The following is an 18,724-nucleotide window of genomic DNA, read 5'->3' as shown; positions in this document are numbered from 1 at the left end:
AAAAAGTATTACACATCTTTTGGTAATTGTTCACTTTAGGGGAGCCACCTCCAATGACCTTGATCTTGACATGTTATCAAGGTCATGACCCTGAGTAACCTCGAACAGGTTTTAGCCGTCGCTCGTCCTTTTCGACGAACACGTCGACGGGCACTTAGCTCGTTACCCATCTTTTTTATTAACGTTTCATAAAAACTCGTAAAAAAGTCGAAAAAAGGAGAAATTTTAACAATTTTCTACTAAAAATGCATTTTTTCTTTATTTTGCTGTACTCCAATCGCTTAAACAATAACTAACATATTATTTCGTTTCTTTTATCAGATAATTATTTTCATTTTTAGTGAACATCAGAAGACAACAAACCTTGATGCTGCAGATAAGAATACTAATTTTAATAAATATATAAGTGCTGAGAGAGAGAGAGGGAGAGAGAAAGAGAGAAACATCCTAAACAATTTTATTTTCGTGGTTAATATATTTTTAAATATATTTTATGTTGATTTAATTATATTATATAGAGATTTAATATAATAGTTAAAGATATACAGGAATATAAATGAGCTTTAAAGACTTCTTATATTTTTTTTATTTTTCCGTTTTGAAACAAAACTTTATTTTAGAGATAACATTGCGTAGGGTACTGTGATTTAGTAATATATATTATACAATAAATCTATTGCGACTTTTAGCTATTGAGATTATATATTATAGCAAAACATATGAATAAAAATAATATTGCGAAGTTATATGCCGTTTTATTAACAATACTATTATTTCCGCGCGCATACAGGGCTGGGCAAAATAAACTATTAAAATATTTAATATACAAAATGTAAAATACCGTCTTTTAATTAGTATTTGAATTATAAAGTACAAATTATATACTTTTAGTCTTTTGGATTTGAAAGTAATTTCGATATAAACAAATAATTTGTATTTCAAATCTGAAAGTATTTTGTATATTAATGTAATTCAAATAATAATTAAGATTGACAGTATTTTTATTTTAAATACTTTAATAATGTAATTTTGCCTAGCCCCCCTGCCCGCGTATATATTATATATATTAATACATTTTTATACATTTCTACAACATTGCGAATGAAACTAAAGACATTGCATCAATATCACCGAAAGATTTTACAAACATTTCTGTAATATTTCAAAAATGTTTCTTGCTGACCGAAGCGGACATTTTGACGTTGCCGCAACCTTGCAGAGACTTCTCAGAAATATTACGCAACATAACTGCGACAGTTTCAATATTTCAATGTTATATTCGTGCAATGTTACAGAAATCTTTCCGTGCTATCAGGGTAAGGATAATATCACGTAGGCGGTAGGTTTTTAAAGATGGTTCTACTAAACAGCAAATGTGATTGGTCAGTTTCACAGTCGATTAAGTAATTGACGGTGAAACTGGCCCAAATGGTTTTCTGACCAGCAGCACTCACTCTTAGCGCTTTTTTCTACCTTTTTTTTAAAAAGGTAAGTTTATATACACATACAAATGATACATGTCATTGAATTAAATAAGTGTAAGAATGGTACCTCTTAGATCTTTAGAGATAGAATTTTTAAAGACTAGTTAATTAAACGATATATTTTATGGGAAAAATCCATATTATATGACAAGATAGTGAAATAAAATGAAAAAGATGAGTAGTGGGGAAGGGAGGAGGGAGTAGAAGAGGAGGGAGGATGTGCAATGTATCGAAGTTAGTATAAATTGCATATTTACATAGATATTTTAATATCAGTTTAAAAGTGACCACTTATTTATAACTATTGTTTGTAACGCTTACGTATGTTTTTATTATATGAACCGTTGTTTATTTCTCTCCACACTTCCAATTGAAAAAAGCGAAATGTTATATATGTAAAACGTACAAAAGAATTTTTTTGTATTAAAACGCATGTGTAAAATTGCAAAAAACGTTATTAACCTTAACTCTAAATATTGCTATATCTCTGAAAGATGTAAGTATAAAGTTAAAAAAATCTAAACACTTTTTTTTTATGAAACATTCTCATTTTTTCTCTCAGGTAATAACGCATTTGAGAAAGTAACGCAACTTATAACCAGGGAATGGAAAGTTACTTTTTAAAAGTAACTAGTTACAGTTACTCGTTACCGAGTAAAAAATGTAACTAGTTACAGTAACAGTTATCGCTTTTTAAAAGTAACTCGTTACAGTTACCGTTACTTGAAAAATAACTTTTCGTTACTTTTCCGTTACTTTTTTAAAATCAATTTAAAAATGTACTTTTGCATTTTTTTTTTATATGTAATACTGACAAATATATATAGTTTTATTAAAAAAAAAAAAAAACAATGTAGAATGGGGCTCAAATAATAAATTAAATAAAAGTAAAATGAGAAGGGTTACGAGCCAAAAATGAAACAGTTTATTTCCGATAAGAACGACGATGACAATGTAATTAAATGTATAAATATATATTAGAACAACAACATGGATAAAACAAGATAAAAACAAACGACGTTTCCACACTTATTGTCATCGTCTTTTAAACTGTTTCGCTTTTGGGTTCGTAGCCCTTCTCATTTTACTATTATTTAATTTATTTTTTAATTTTTTTTAAACACAATTTTGTAATTCTAAAACCTGTAAAATATGCAGCAAACTGAAATATTTGTATGTCCTATGTATTACATAGAAGATAGAAGTGTAAAATAATTACTGAATCATAACGGCCGAATGTCTAAGGGCTTTCAAGTCTTATTGATAAGCGCTGTAAATAGCATGTATCCAATCGAACCGTGTTCAATCGTGTGCAAAGTAACGACAAAAGTAACTGTAAATTTCGTTACCGTTACCCAAAAAATGTAACTCGTTACCGTTACAGTTACCAAAAAAAGAAAGTAACGCAGTTACCAGTAAAGTTACCAAAAAAGTAACTTGTAACTGTAACTTCGTTACAAGTAACGAGTTACTTCCATTCCCTGCTTATAACCGCTGTTTTTGACATGGTATATTCAGTATACAACACTCGCGTGGTGTTTACACTGCACGTTAGATAAACCGCTGTTTATTTTTCTCCACATTCCACTGAAAAAGAACATGTATTATTATACATACAACGCGCGCGATACTGTAAATCCCACAGTTTGTACTCGATGCCTTAAAGGTGCGACGCGCTACGAAATGTGAGAATAACCTCTCACACGCGCGACGATTATACGACGATTATTCATTCGCACGCATCACGAAATGCGTCACCGGTGCGATTCGTTGCGATACACCACAAGAGCCAATGATATAAGGAATAAAGCGTTAACAATGAGATCGCGATACACGACCGACTTCGTGCGTTTCATGCCTTTTTTCCTTTTGGATTAGTATAAGTATACTCCTGTTAACGTAGATTTCGTAAATGATTTGCTGTAAAAAAATTCTATATTCTGTACAGGGGTTATACCTGTTTGAAATTTTTTTTTTCTGCGATTTTTTTTTATTGGCTTAAAATACACTATAACATCCCTAGATTAATAATCAATAACGTCCTTGCATGAAAACAACTTGGAAATGTTCTTAAAATTATTTTTTCTGGAGCAGTTCTGAAGCGTAAAAATGCATAATTTTAACTTTACCGTTGACGCTGCAGTTTTAAATCTCGCGCGCATAAAAGACCTTAGTTCGGACGATCTTCTGTCACGTTGCTTGGGTGGATACACGCAAAATGCGAACGAGTCATTCAATTCCGTCGTGTGGTCCATCGCACCAAAGGCTGTTTCGAGCGGGAAAAAAGTGGTTGACATAGCCACTGATATCGCAGTTTTGATTTTTAATGATGGATTATCGAGCTTATTTCCTGTTTACGATACACTCGGACTGTCAGTTGGGCGAAATTTATATGATTTTTGCTTGGAATCGGACGAAAATCGCATCAAAGCTGCCGAGCACTCGCTTTCCGATGCTGCAAAAAATGCTCGACGGAGCATTACTTCAATGAGAAAAGAGCTGGAGGAGACAAATACGACCACTGAGGGGCAATTATATGGTGCTGAGATAGTAGAGTGAAGGTAAAAATTTTTTATTGACCAAATTATTGAGATTTCTAAAAGTTATAGCGTTGTGAAACTTCAAACGCGTTTTTCTCGAAACTATATTTTGCAAATCGGCGAGCAGTAGAACTCGAAGAGTTTTCGTCCGATTGACCTGAAAATTTAACTGTAGCTTCTTAATTAAATTATCTAGTGAAGTACACACGATTTTTAAAATTGATGAAGAGGATTTTTTTTTATGAACAGTTAAAGTCGATTTTTTTGGGTGAAAAATGTGACTTTTTTTTGTAAGTCTCGCAATTCTTAAAAAAAAATTCTAAAATTATGATCATGTATACTTCACTAGATAATCTTATGTAGTTTATGAAAAAATTTTTTTTATGCTTCCAGATTACGATCCAGGGGAGTTCTACTGCTCGCCGCGAAGGACTACAAAAAAACCTTGTACTCTTTATGCAATCCTACAGCCGCCATTTTATAAAAAAAAATTCATAATAAAATTTTATCTTACTCTTTAAAAGTTGCTTAATTAAATGGTACATTAGTTGCCAACGATAATTTAAAACTGTACTCACAAAAAAATCTTGAAAAACACCCTTTTTTTAAGCCTCCAAACAGGTATAACCCCTTACCTTTTAGAACAGTTTTGTGTATTGTTTCTACAATCAAGTTTATTATTCACTTTCTTAATGTACTTTTTTTTAGAAATTTTCTTAAAAGCGCAGAATTAATTGTGATAATAAATGTAATATAGCACTATATTAATACTGTGTACATAAGTATATCAAAATTGACTATATTACAATATAAAATAATATGCTGAGTGATAAGAATAATATAAATTTTAGTTTAATATAGTAAATATAAATATAGATTCAAGCGAGAAATTAATCGTACATTACATATAAAAAGTATACAAACATACCCGCGCTTTCGGCGTTTGTTTCAGTCCAATGGCTGGTTGGCTGCGATTACTCTGCAAGAAAAAACGTAAGTTCTTTATAGAAAGACGATAAAAAAGGTAATAATCGATGTTAAATTCGATAAATTATATTATATTCATGCCGTATTGATAGATACTTATAGTCCTAAAAGTAAAGAAAAGAAATACACCATGATAAATTATTGTCGTAAAATATGCCATCAAAATACAAACTCATGACTATTTCTGAGTGTAAGTAAATCCGCTTCAGATATGCCAAAGCGACATTTTGCACGATATCGCCGCGACTGATACGACAGTACAAGTAATGAAACGATAAATTCATGGCGAAACATCGCGTCTGAATGGTATCGTCGTGGACGCCCGTCATTGCTGAAAATTCGTAAACTTTAATTGACTTGCCGTCTCTTCTTTCGTATCACAACCACATCATGAACGATACTGAGGAACGAACCAGACGAAATAACTTCCCGTTAAGAACTTATCTCGGTATAATGACAAAACGTCCAAAACAGAATCACATTTCTCGCAGCAATTTAATTAAGGCAATTAAGCCATCATACTCACCATATATTTCGATACTGATTAAAAATGTTTTGCCTATACTAAGTTAGCCCCCCACTTTTTGAATTCACTTATTTTGAGGATTGTGCTGAATTGTGCTACATTGTGCTCGAATATTAATATCAAAATAAAAAAATACGTTAAAAATTAAAAAAAAAACCATATTTTAGGACGGCTCCCCACTTTGCGATTTTTTCAATTTTTAAGGTTGTGCTAGGTTATGCTAATTTGTGCTAACATTGTGCTAAAGTGGTATTAAAAAATAATGACAACAACAAAAGATATGATAGAAAATAGTTATTTTTGTGACTAGGGAGTAAAAATGGTTTTTACCCGGAGGGTGTTCGACGGCACGAGGGCTAGCGAAGCCAGCCCGAGTGTACGGTCGAACACACGCGGGTGTGAAAACCTTACTACCGAGTCGCAAACAAAATTTTTCGTACTAGGGAGCTGTGAAGGTGGGGAATGAGGTTCATGGATTGTTTTGCTGAGTGGGGAGTAATTGGGTGTTATTTATTTACAATTCTCCGGGGTGTAAAATCGCATTTTACTTCCGTAAATGCGGGAGTAAGCCCGGATCCTCATACGGGTAACGCTTTGACACCAAACGCTGATTGGTGAAAAACCGGTGGCGAGGGTAAAATTTACCCCCATAATCCGTTTTTCACCAATCAGCGTCCGGTGTCAAAGCGCTGTTGTCCGTATGAGGATCCGGGCTAAAACTATCATTTTACGCGCCCTAGTACGAAAACGATTTTTCACAAATCGGAATAAAAATAACGCTAACATTCGTATCTGTCATGCAAATACCACAAAATTGCATATCTGAATTGTGCTAGCCTAGCACAAGTCAGCACAACCATTAGATTCGCTGGCACAACAATATTAAGGGTACTTTACTCTTGAGCGCGATCGCTCGCGGAAGCATTTTTTGTTCAAAATTCGAATTTACAACGCTTCGATGTAAATGATATTGCATATCTGGGTTGTGCTAGCGTAGTACAAGTCAGTACAACCGTTGAATTCGCTGGCATAACGATATTAAGGGTACTTTACTCTTGAGCACGACCGTTCGTGGAAGCATTTTATGTTCAAAATTAGGATTTCGGATAGGTAATTACTAAATAAAGGACATCTCGATATCATATTGGATATTTATTTTCAAAATCTGACTTCATATTCGTAATCAACGACCCCAAAAACCCACAAATACCAAGTTTCATGAAAATCGCACAATTTTCAAAAAAATCGTCCGCCATATTGGATCCGCCATATTGGATTTTGAAAATCTGACTTCATATTCGTAATCAGAGACCCCAAAAAACCCCCAAATACCAAGTTTCAAGCAAATCCGTCGTTATTTAAAAAAGTTTTCCGGTCACATGAAATCCGCCATGTTTTTTGAGGTTAGGAAAAACTCCTGACGTGATGGAGGAAAACGGACTTCAGATTCGTGTTCAGCGACCCCAAAAACGTACAAAAAACCTGGTCTGGTCAAATGAACCTTTCATCAATTTTTTTTGTGGTCCTGTAATATTAAAAAGAAAATAAATTGGTTAATTATACCTTACATAAAAGGATTTTCTGAAAGATTCAATAACATTGTTAATGGACTCAATCATAAAATTTCTTTCTTTAGTATTAACAAATTGAATGATTATATTAATGTACAAAAAGATTCTATTCCACACGATACAAAAATGAATGTAATCTATAAAATAAAATGCAATGATTGTGATGCAACCTATGTTGGACAAACTAAGAGAAAATTGATAACAAGAGTTAATGAACATCGTAATCATATACGGAGGACTACTTCTTCCAAATCTGTTATCACGGATCATAGGTTGGATCATAATCATGAATTTAACTGGAATAATGTGAACCTCGCAAATTATCAAAAATAGATCCTCGCAAATTAAAAAACCCAACAAATTTAAACCTTTGAAAACTAACCGCAAAAATTTGATCCTTCCTAAATTGAAACGATTACCTAACCACAAAATAGAAAACCCAATAAATTTCAACCTTTGAAAATTAACCCCAAAAATTTGAACCTTTCTAAATTAAAATGATTATCTAATAATGTAACATAATAATTTAAATCTTTAATACTTTAAATGATATTATCAAATATAATATATGACCACGAAAAGTAACTGATATATTACTAAATATGCCAATTCAAAGTGAACATACATTATGTTATTTTCTATGTTGAATATGTACCACGAAAAGTAATTAATAGATCATTCAAGGTGCAAATTCAAAATGAACATACATACATATAAGTAAAACAGATTACAATTTGCATATTACGGTTTTCTAAAAAATTTCTGCAATATGTTATTCTTAGTGCACAAAATATAAAAGTCGGTTATTGAGATTTGATTTGAAATTTATTTAATTTATACTAGCCCGTGCAATGAAAAATAATTGCTTGTAATTCCAGAGTACCAATCTGTTAATGACTCGGAAAAAGAACATGGCGGCCTGCTCTCAAAAGATTTTCGATGGATGGAATAAATGATCGAAATAGAAGTTATGAAAATGTTTTAGATTAAAAGAATTTAATCTTCCTTTGGACGAATTTCTAATTTTCGTTTGAACTTCCGGTTTTGAGTTAGTTGTGTTATAGTATGGATAAGAAATTTATCAATTAACTCTGAAAAGATAGTAACATTATTCTTATGGTGCAAGTACAAAATGTAATAGTGTTTGGAAGATTGATTTAAATATTCGCATTAATGACGTCAAGCCTCGATTGGTATTTGTACTTCAATTGTCGTAATAAGAATAACAATTACTCTGTACATAAGAAAAAGGCATTTCAACATAATGTGTTCACATCATTATCGTTATGTAGCTAAACTAATGTTTAGTATTAAGAAATTATTATGATTTCTCTTTCTTGGTAATGGTATCCGAACGGTATTTTTCCAGTATGTCTACATTCATGTTCTCTAAAATATTTTAACGTAATAAATCAAACATAATCGTGAACATCTCTTAAACAACTCCATGTTTAAATTTCCATCTCATAAACAATTCAATAGATGTTTTAAAGCTCGAATGAAACATCTACTCAACATTTAAGCAAACTTCTTATAAACTTTTAATAAACATTATTTTCGCCAGGGATCCTAAATCAATAATTTATTACAAAAACAACAAATCGTTTATTTAGCTTTGCACTTTCTGATCTTTAACATTTCTTTAAACAAGGTATAGAGAGAGGGAGGGAGGGAGGGAAAGAGAGACAGAGAGGAGAAAGAGATGGAGATGAGGAGGGGAGAGAGAGAAAGAAAGAAAGAGATTGATAATTGTAACCATTTCGCTGCTCACCGCTGTTTTTCTCCCGCCGCGATCGTCAGCTCCGCTCCGCCTTGCTACGTCCCTATCTTCCTTCTATACTCGGTCGCTAATTTGCTAACTTTAACATCGTATAACAACGAACTGAAAGCTCGTATCAAAAAATAACTCAGGATTTTTTTACTTGAATTCTTGTTCTGTATCTCATGGTATACTCCAAGTGCGATAATTCAGATGCACCCTGTATAATAATAAATATTTTATATTGTATATTGAATAATTTTTTTAATTAAAAGAGTTAAATTGCGCGCGCGTCATATGTGATACAGCATGCAACACTGGTCTGCTGGTTAGATATAGGATAGATAGAGTGAGATGATAGATAGATAGAGTGAGATAACACATAAAGTCAAAGGCCCTCTATTATCGGGAAAACGAGATGGACATTTCTCCCACCACTCCCCTGGTCGACGACGTATCTTAAAAATTGAAACGTGAAAATTCACAGATCCGGACTTTGCGTCGCAATATCTCCGCTCGTAGGGCACGTAGAAAAAAAATGAAAGCACTTTTATGATACAATTTAAGTATTTCCTGTCGATTGAGCGTATGTAGAACTTGATTGGTTCAGCCGTTTCTGAGATCTGATCATCTCGACCCCGAAAAATTCTCCATGTCGCGTAAAGGAGGCACGGCAGTGTCGCGCGCTTGGCTTAGCGCCGAGACACTACCGTGTCTCCAGATAAAACAAAACTCGTTATCAAAACAACAAATATGACAATGTGAAAGGCAATCTGAGAGACGTTGCAGGAATTAATTAAGAATCAATATAAATGAAAAATTAAAAATATGTAATTAAAACATTTCAAATAGCGTACATGACATGTCCGGCTCTTGGATTGAGCCATCTTTAGATGTGCACAGATCCTCTCATCGCAGTAACAAAGGAATTATAATTTCATATGTTGTAATGTAAAAGGGGTACAATTCTCATGATATATTATTACAATATTATATTAAAATTATTTAATAGAGATAAATTACTTCATTTAGCCGTTTTTCGTGTTGAGGATCAAATATAAGTCACAATCGTGTTGTAGACTATGAATAAAAAAAAGGATTAGTTACAATTTTAAAAAGTCAGAAATTAATAAGGAATAAACGGAATCAAAATTGATAACTACACGATTTGACATACTGATAACGACTGCGCAATATTCTATTGTTAATGTTCTTGGTACTGCAAAGTCATATGTTGTTTATAATCGGTATATATCCTTTGTAGAGGTCTTCTGCATCTGTTTGTAGATTTAAGCTGTTCTTTTGTCTCTTGATATTCACTATCAACAGAAATTATACTTTTAACGTAGCAACCCGAGTAGAAATAATAATAAGGCCCCAATCAGGAATTGATCAGATATGCCTCACTTAGTGATCGGATACTGATGAGTGCACCCGATCGGGACCTTTAGGTGTATGGTAACGCTATGTCCCTATCGGGTACCGATTCAAGGACCCTATCGAGAACCGATTCGAGGACCCTATCGGGATCCGATTCGAGGACCCTATCAGAAATCGATCGGTCAATATTATCACAACCCTGCTTTTATTTAATCAGGATTCTTATCGAGTGGGCTATACTGTAAATATTAAGGAGTTACATTTAAACCAATTCCTTTAAGTTAAATTATTCCTTTGACTTAAATAGCATTTTGTTATTTTTCACTTCTACTATTTCAACACACATAGAAGTTAAAAATAACAAAATGCTATTTTAGTCAAAGGAATTGGTTTAACTATGACTCTTTAATATTTACAATATAGTCCACTCGACAAGAATTCTGATTGAATGAATGTAAAATTGTAATATCGACAGAAGACAGCCGAAAATTTTCATTCCTGTTACTCATTCCTGCACACAAATTATCGTGCCTGATTCGTATTTGTCACTTTATTAGAATATTTACTTCGAAATTTATTATTACGACATAAAATATGTATAAGTTAAAAGAACAACCTTATTTAATTAACTTAGTTTTGTGGTTAAATTAGTTTCCACGTAAGAAGTGTTTGTATTAAGGTACGTAACACCTAATAAATAAAAAATTAAATTTGAGTCAAATTTAACATTTGTATAGTGAACTTGTTTAATTTCATTAATAAACAAGAAGAAGGAAGCCAATAACGGTCAAAGCTGAGTCACAGTGCTTATTATACCCAGTAAGCAAGGAACATTACATTAACATTTTGAAACATTGATTTTATATGAATTTTATCAACGTTATTACGTAATGTGATATAAATATTGTTTAAATATTGCTGAATAACATGATATTTTTCAATATTTAAAAAATATTTCCGTAATATTATTTGAAATGTTTTATAAATGTTGCTCTAATACGTTTATTTAGATAATGTCAACATATATGCAATGATATAAGAATATTTTGTCAACGTTCTTACACAATGTTACATAAATGTTTTTAAAATATTGCCGAATAATATGATATTTTCCAATATTTAAAAAATGTTTCCGTAATATTATTCGTAATGTGTTATAAATGTTGCTCTAATATATGTTTATTTAGATGAAGTCAACATATATGCAATGATATAAAAATATTATATGAACGTTCTTACATAACATTATATAAATGTTTTTAAAATATTGCCGAATAATATATATTTTCGAATATTTAAAACATATTTCCTTAATATTATTTTAAATATTTTATAAATGTTGCTCTGATACGTATATTACACAATACAATATTTCATATTTTTTATACGATTTCAGATAGACTGTATGATGATCACGATATGCACAAATGAATTTACTGAAAATTTAGAACAATTTTATGATTACTTATGACATTATAAAAGTGAAAACTGACATTTTAAATTGTAATTTGACTCTTATTCGCTATTTTTAACGTATTAATTATTATTATAAAAGTGAAAACATTTACATTAAGGGAATTATAAAATTTAGGTATTTCAGTGATTAAATTTTTGGTCATAGAGTTTTGCAATAACATATATGTATGAAAAGTTTATTTCAGATTTGTAACATTATTTTTACGATATTACTATAAGGAACATTTACATCATATATAATTATATGCAATATACGTTATAAAATGATGCACATTTGCAGTTATTATGTGATGCATAGTAAGCATAAATGATTTGTAAACTTATCTTTATTTTACGCCGCATAAAGTAAGATAAATATACTGCAAATTTTAGGTAAACAGATGTCGATTTTGATATACTGAATTTTGTTAAATGGTTTCGTAGGCCGGTATTCATAGTCACAGTTCTAATATTCAAGACCTTCTTAAGTTCAGTCTTGAAGAGTTAAGCCCATGACACATAGAAAAACGTAAGGTCGTAAACGTAAACAGTAAGCGAATTGACCAATCACAGTTGAGAATGTAAGCAGTCGCTGCTACGTTCTCAACTGTGATTGGTCAATTCGCTTACTGATTACGTTTACGGCCTTACGTTTTTCTATGTGCCATGGGCTTTACGAATCAATCAAAGGGCCGCTTTATCATCTTAAGACATTACTTAAGGCAATCTTGAAATAAGAATCGACTATGAATACCGGCCGTAATTCTTATATGATGTCATAGTAAGCATAAATGATTTGTAAACTTATCTTTATTTTACGCATAAAGTAAGATAAATATACTGTAAAGTTTAGGTAAACTGATGTCGATTTTGATGCATTGAAAATTGCGAAATTTGATCAATGAGAATAAAGGAATTTTAGTTTCTATTATTTTGATTGGCCAAATTTCAATCTTTAATCTCAATCTTCAATGTGTATTCTGATTCCAGTCTATGCGTACACTTTGCTTTGATTAGAGGAATTTAGCTCGATTATAAGATTAAGGTATAGCATGCTGTAGTTTAGTCATGACCGGGTAAAGATGACCGTTATCCCCCTCCCTTGTCAAGTTGGCTTCACCTTATTTTGTGGAGGTAGCGAACTAGATATTATATAGAAATCTGTGGATGAGCCTTATTCGGCTCAGGTACCTTTTATATCACTTTCAGAATATAGTTCTTACTTTTTTAATTATTTCTGTGTACACATATAATTAACTTATATTTATTTACATATAATTATATTCTCATATTACACTTTCTTATTATAATTACAATCCATTGGATATACAATATTCTTGAAAACACATAATATGATGAGATATCGACGGTATTCGAACCATTATATGATCAAGACGAATGACAGTCTAATACCAAAGTGTTCAAACAAGCGTGCGATTATAGCTCAGCGTTAGCGTATTAGGTTCCCACCCAGAGATCTTAGGTTCGAATCCCGTCGATATCCCGATATGCATTTTCAGAAACATATATATGTTCAATGTGTTATTATTATTAATTACATGATAAGAAAGATGATATATGTACATAATACAAATAATTAAAAAAGAATTAAAAAATTAAATTAAAAATTTTTTTTGGTTGGAATATTCCCAGATAGACAAATGTATGTACGTAAACTTTATGGCAACTTCACTTTTATATTAGAATAATTCAATGCACAATATTGCAGCAACATTTAGTAAATCGGAAGACGAAATATCATTACGCAAATATAACGTAAATATGAGAAACAAAGATGTGATTTTGTTTTTCTCATATTTGCATCATGATATTTCATTCCCTGATTTACTAAATATTGCTATTTCATCGTCATATGAATATTGTTCTAATGAAATAAAAATATTATCGCAACATTAGTTGTAATGATATTGCAACTCCATATCAACATTACTGAAATCTCTAAATGTACGTCAAAGTTTGTTTACGATAACGTTATATACAACGTTAACAACTACATACTCCAAAATGTTACATGTTGTTAAATATCATTTCAATAACGTTGCTGGAATATTATTTTGCTTACTGGGTAATTATGTGAATTTTATATACTGCGTATGTAGTCCTCCCACAAATCGCGACGCTGATAGTTTTTTAGCATTGACGCGTACATACTTACCACCGCAGTAACATGACTTAGTTAAATTGACAAGCAATCTAACAATTTTTGATGCTTATAGCATCTTATTGAATCTTAACAATATGTTTGAAGACATATATTAAAATTTAACGACGTAATGTTTAAAGTAATGATAAATCTTAATCTGTGAAAAATAAGATTGCGAAGAATATCACAAGTTGGCGTTTCGACCCGCTATCAGAGATCTATCGATGTTGGCAAAAATTTCTCGCAAGTGTTGAGATACGCGTATATCGCTTTGTATAGAATCTCGATTAATAACTTACACAAGCGTCTAAGGTAGGTTTCCATTACAATGCCTTACTTATGAGTCCAGTAGTGGAAACTGGGACGAAACGCCAACTTGTGATATTCTTCGTAATCTTATTTTTCACAGATTTAGATTTATCATTACTTTAAACATTACATCGTTAAATTTTAATATATATCTTTCAACATATTATTAAGATCCAATAAGATGCTATAAGCATCAAAAATTGTTAGATTGCTTGTCAATTTAATTGTAAGTGATATTACTGCGGTAGTAAGTATGTATGCGTCAATGCTGAAAAACTATCAGCGTCTCGATTTGTGGGAAGACTACATACGCAGTATATGTATAAAATTCACATAATTATAATAAGCACTGTGATCCAGCTTTGACCGTTTTTGGCTTCCTTCTTCATGTTTATTATTGTTTATCAAATGTAGTGTCTTGAAAAGATTTTAGTATTTGTTTAATTTCATTGTGTTAGTTAAATTAAAGTATTTAGTAGAAGCAATGGCGACTTATAAGAATGAATAAAAATAATTCTGATTAGGTAGAATTTAATACTATGAATTTAACAATGTATGAGGTATAGGTTTCTTAATTATTACGTAAGAAAATGTAATACAAATAATTTCGGTAAAATTTATTGTTAATGATAAGGCCCGGATCAGGAACCGATCAGGCCAACCTCACTTAGTACGTGATCGGATTCTGCTGAGGATACGTACAATTGTGGCCTCGTTTATATTTAACTTACTTTTTATATTTACATTAAGGCATTCCCTAGAGGGTCCTCAAAACCCGACCAAAATAACCTCGATAACTAATAATAAGGAAAAAGTTCATTCGGTCCTGTACATAATCTAATCGGGCCAACCATACCAGGGTAGACCCGAAGAAAACCTTATCAGGACCTCATGATACATCGGGTATACTTCTACTCGGGAAGGTTCTTCATGTAAAATTTCAACATTGTCCCATTGGAAGTCATGATCAAATTTTACTCTATGATCGGTTATGACAGAACGAGTAGACGTACTTCATTTTATGTGATTTCGGTGTTCTGAAATACTTGTTTTTAATCGTCTGCTTGTCTGTCCAACGTACGTTGCATCACAATCTTTATAATTCATTTTATAAACTACATTATTTTTTGATAACTGGGGACGTGGATCTTTATGAACCTTGATATATTTTTGTAATTTGTTTAGACTGTGGAACGCAACTCTGACATCATCATTATTAAATCGTTTGAATTTTTCTGTACATAACGGTATATAACGATATATAATGGGACCACAAACCAAGAAGGAGAGGCAGTATCATTGTTTATGAAATCGCCAAATCTTTATTTCTATAACTTAATTTATTAATTCTGTTGTTAATTGTCTCAAGAAAAAAAAATAATTGAATAAAAGGGCTACTGAGAGTCAAATTGCGGTAAGTAATGTATACAATATATTTTATTATATCTAGTAATTTTAAAAACAATTAAAAAATCGCATACGTTTCGGCTAACATTCGAGCCATCTTTAGTATTGTACACAACGAATATAACGATAAGCCCGGATCCTCATACGGACAACAGCGCTTTGACACCGGACGTTGATTGGTGAAAAACGGGTTATGGGGGTAAATTTTACCTTCGCCACCGGTTTTTCACCAATCAGCGTTTGGTGTCAAAGCGCTGTTGCCCGTATGAGGATCCGGGCTAATGCTTCATGCTCAAACAAGAAAGTGGCAAGTTCATTCCTAGATTCAAATTTGACTACAAAATTGATTAGTCTTGTTGGCAGTTGAATTAAGAAATTCTAAATGTAAGAAAGAAACACTGTCATTTATACGAAACTTTCAATAATTAAAAATGAACAAAGGACTCACCACGTTTAATCATGAAGACCTTACAAAAATTGGATTAAAGGTAACATCGAAATTGTAGTGTGTGTAATATATGTAATATATAAGCAATTCGCAAATAATAAACAACTTTACATGTCAACGGTCCACAGTCGAATGAAATGACAAAGTCAAACTATGTATATCGCGTCATAACAATAACTAATCTTATATACGCATGTGTAAATTTAAATTAACAAGAATAAGGAAACCGCAATAACTAACGGTCTACTAAGCCATCTACGGTCAAAGCTAGATCACTATGCTTATTATAATGTGTGAACTTTATATACCGCGTATGTAGTTCCCAATCACGTGCCGAAAATTTTTTCAGACTTACAACGCAACACTAAACCACTACCGCAGTAATATCACTTTTTAGTTAAATTGCTAAAGTACATCTAACAATTGTTTGATGCTTATATATAGCATCTTATTAGATCTTTAATAATATGTTGAAAGACATACTCGTATATTAAAATTTAACAATGTAAATGTTAAAGTAATGATGAATCTAAAATCTGTGAAAAATAAGATTGCGAAGAATATACACGAGTTGGCGTTTCGTCCCGGTTTCCACTACTGGACTATATCTGATTCAAGATTGTGGAGCACATAAGAATTCTTTTTAAATTAATACTCATCATTTGTAATTCATTTTTGAAATATAAAAAGCTGTTATTTCGATCTCTCACTTAGAACACATATTTGATTCAAGATTTTGAAGCACATGTGTGTGAGTTACAGTTTTCAATCACGTGTATCTTCATAAGTATACGTTTACAAATTATTATTATAATTAATAATTAATGTTGTGATGAACGATTGTTCTGTTAATCAATTTTGTAATGACATTATATCAAAACACTTATTACGTTTATTAGCGTATTTGATTATATATAAGTAATAGATTTTGAAATTGGAATTAATACATATTCACTTTCATTGCATTATCTTTCAATAATGAAATGTATTATGTTAAAATATTTTAGAGAACATCAATGTAGACATACTGGAAAAATACCTTTCGAATACCATCACGAAGAAAGAGAAATCACAATAAAGTTGCTAATACTGAATATTATAAAGAAACATACAATAACGAACCTGAAGTCATATCACAGATAGGACACACTGTATGTATCTTCTTTTACATCATTTATGCTTCTTTCTAATGTTTAGTATTAAGAAATTTATTGATTTCGCTTTCTTGATAATGGTATCCGAAAGGTATTTTTCCATATGTCTACATTGATGTTCTCTAAAATATTTTAACATAATATATTTTATTACGACCGACTGCTGCCAACCTTCGGTTGGCACAAAAAGGAGGAGTATGCGTTTCACCGAAGCGGATCGGTTGTCAGCTAAGATCTCCGTAACTACAATATGGGTGGGTTCCCATTCACTTCGTTTCGGTGCAGTAGACAGTGCAACCGCCATTTTGCTGGATACTGCACTGGAGAAGTGTTCCCAAATGACTGGATACTGGCTAGTGGCGTTACACATACATGCAGCTCGCCAGCCTCGCACGCGTAATATAAAAATTGTAATAGTGTTGAACAGAATTATTGCTAGTAGAATTATCACTGCAAACAAACATAATACTTTATAAACAAACAAATTAATCTATTGAAAAAATAGAATTATGTACAATAATTTGTTTTTCAACGTGGTTCAATTGGGTGAATCGATATAATCGTTCGGTTTTTATTAGTAGTGCAAATTTTTTCCGAATATCTCCGATTCTAATTGTCTAATCGGGCAATCAAAATATGTTTTGGAAAGGTGACAGTCCGCTCTTTTCATTTGTCAAAATTGGTTTTATTGGCATTAGTTTTGTTTGTGCTACAGGCCTGTGAACATGTCGGAGAATAAGGTGCATTTTCGGCATATTTTGCTTTATTACTTCAAGAAAGGCAAGCGAGCTGCGGAGGCCCACCGAAAGATATGCGGCGTATACGGGGACGATGCCTTAACAGAACGTGCCGCTCAGAAACGGTTTGCCAAATTTCGTTCCGGAGATACGAGCCTTGAAGATGGACCCCGCAGCGGTCGGCCCAATGAGGTTGATTCGAATGATATCAAGGCACTGGTTGAGCAAGACCGGACGCTAAAGGTGCGAGAGATTGCGGAGACACTTAAAATAGGTTATGGAACCGTTCAAAAGCATTTGCAACAGTTTGACTACGTGTCCCGCCTCGATGTTTGGGTGCCTCACAAGCTGACCGAGGAGAACCAGTCCAACCGCATATCCATCTGCAATTCACTTCTGAAGCGGCACGAAAGCGACCCGTTTCTCAAACGAATAGTGACTGGCGACGAAAAGTGGATCATCTACGACAACATAGTGCGCAAGAGATCGTGGGGAACCGCTGGCGAGCCGCCGAATGCCACCCCGAAGGCCGGCCTGCATCCGAAGAAGATTTTGCTATCCATATGATCATTGTGGTGTGCTGTTTTACGAGCTGCTTCCTCAGGGAAAAACGATCGATTCGAAGGTCTACTGCACGCAGCTAACGAAATTGAATCAAGCATTGCTACAGAAACGTCCAGAACTGGTCAATCGCAAAGGTGTTGTAACTCTCGGTGCAACAAGATATTATTTTGGGATTTGATCCGCTCAAAGGATTGGAACCCACGAGGAAAACGAGGAAAGTGGTCAAGGTCGTAGAACAA

At 32.5% G+C, this 18,724-nt stretch overlaps 1 protein-coding gene across 1 annotated transcript; it reads left to right on the top strand.

The window, feature by feature from the left end:
• The first annotated feature begins 17,909 nt into the window (after positions 1 to 17,909).
• On the top strand, positions 17,910 to 18,488 carry LOC108779005 (histone-lysine N-methyltransferase SETMAR-like). The gene has a single exon (XM_018546336.1). It carries the CDS (start codon positions 17,910 to 17,912, stop codon positions 18,486 to 18,488), a length of 579 nt encoding a protein of 192 aa, XP_018401838.1.
• The last annotated feature ends 236 nt before the right edge of the window (positions 18,489 to 18,724 follow it).

This window comes from Cyphomyrmex costatus, unplaced genomic scaffold (assembly GCF_001594065.2).
Source record: "Cyphomyrmex costatus isolate MS0001 unplaced genomic scaffold, Ccosl1.0 scaffold543, whole genome shotgun sequence".
NCBI classification, from domain to species: domain Eukaryota; kingdom Metazoa; phylum Arthropoda; class Insecta; order Hymenoptera; family Formicidae; genus Cyphomyrmex; species Cyphomyrmex costatus.
The sequence above is the reverse complement of the archived record's forward strand: the minus strand, read 5'-3'. Positions and strand labels throughout refer to the sequence as shown.

Bases quoted from the DNA above. Each gene is read 5' to 3' on its own strand.
- LOC108779005 (XM_018546336.1), top strand. From the start codon at position 17,910: ATGTCGGAGAATAAGGTGCATTTTCGGCATATTTTGCTTTATTACTTC.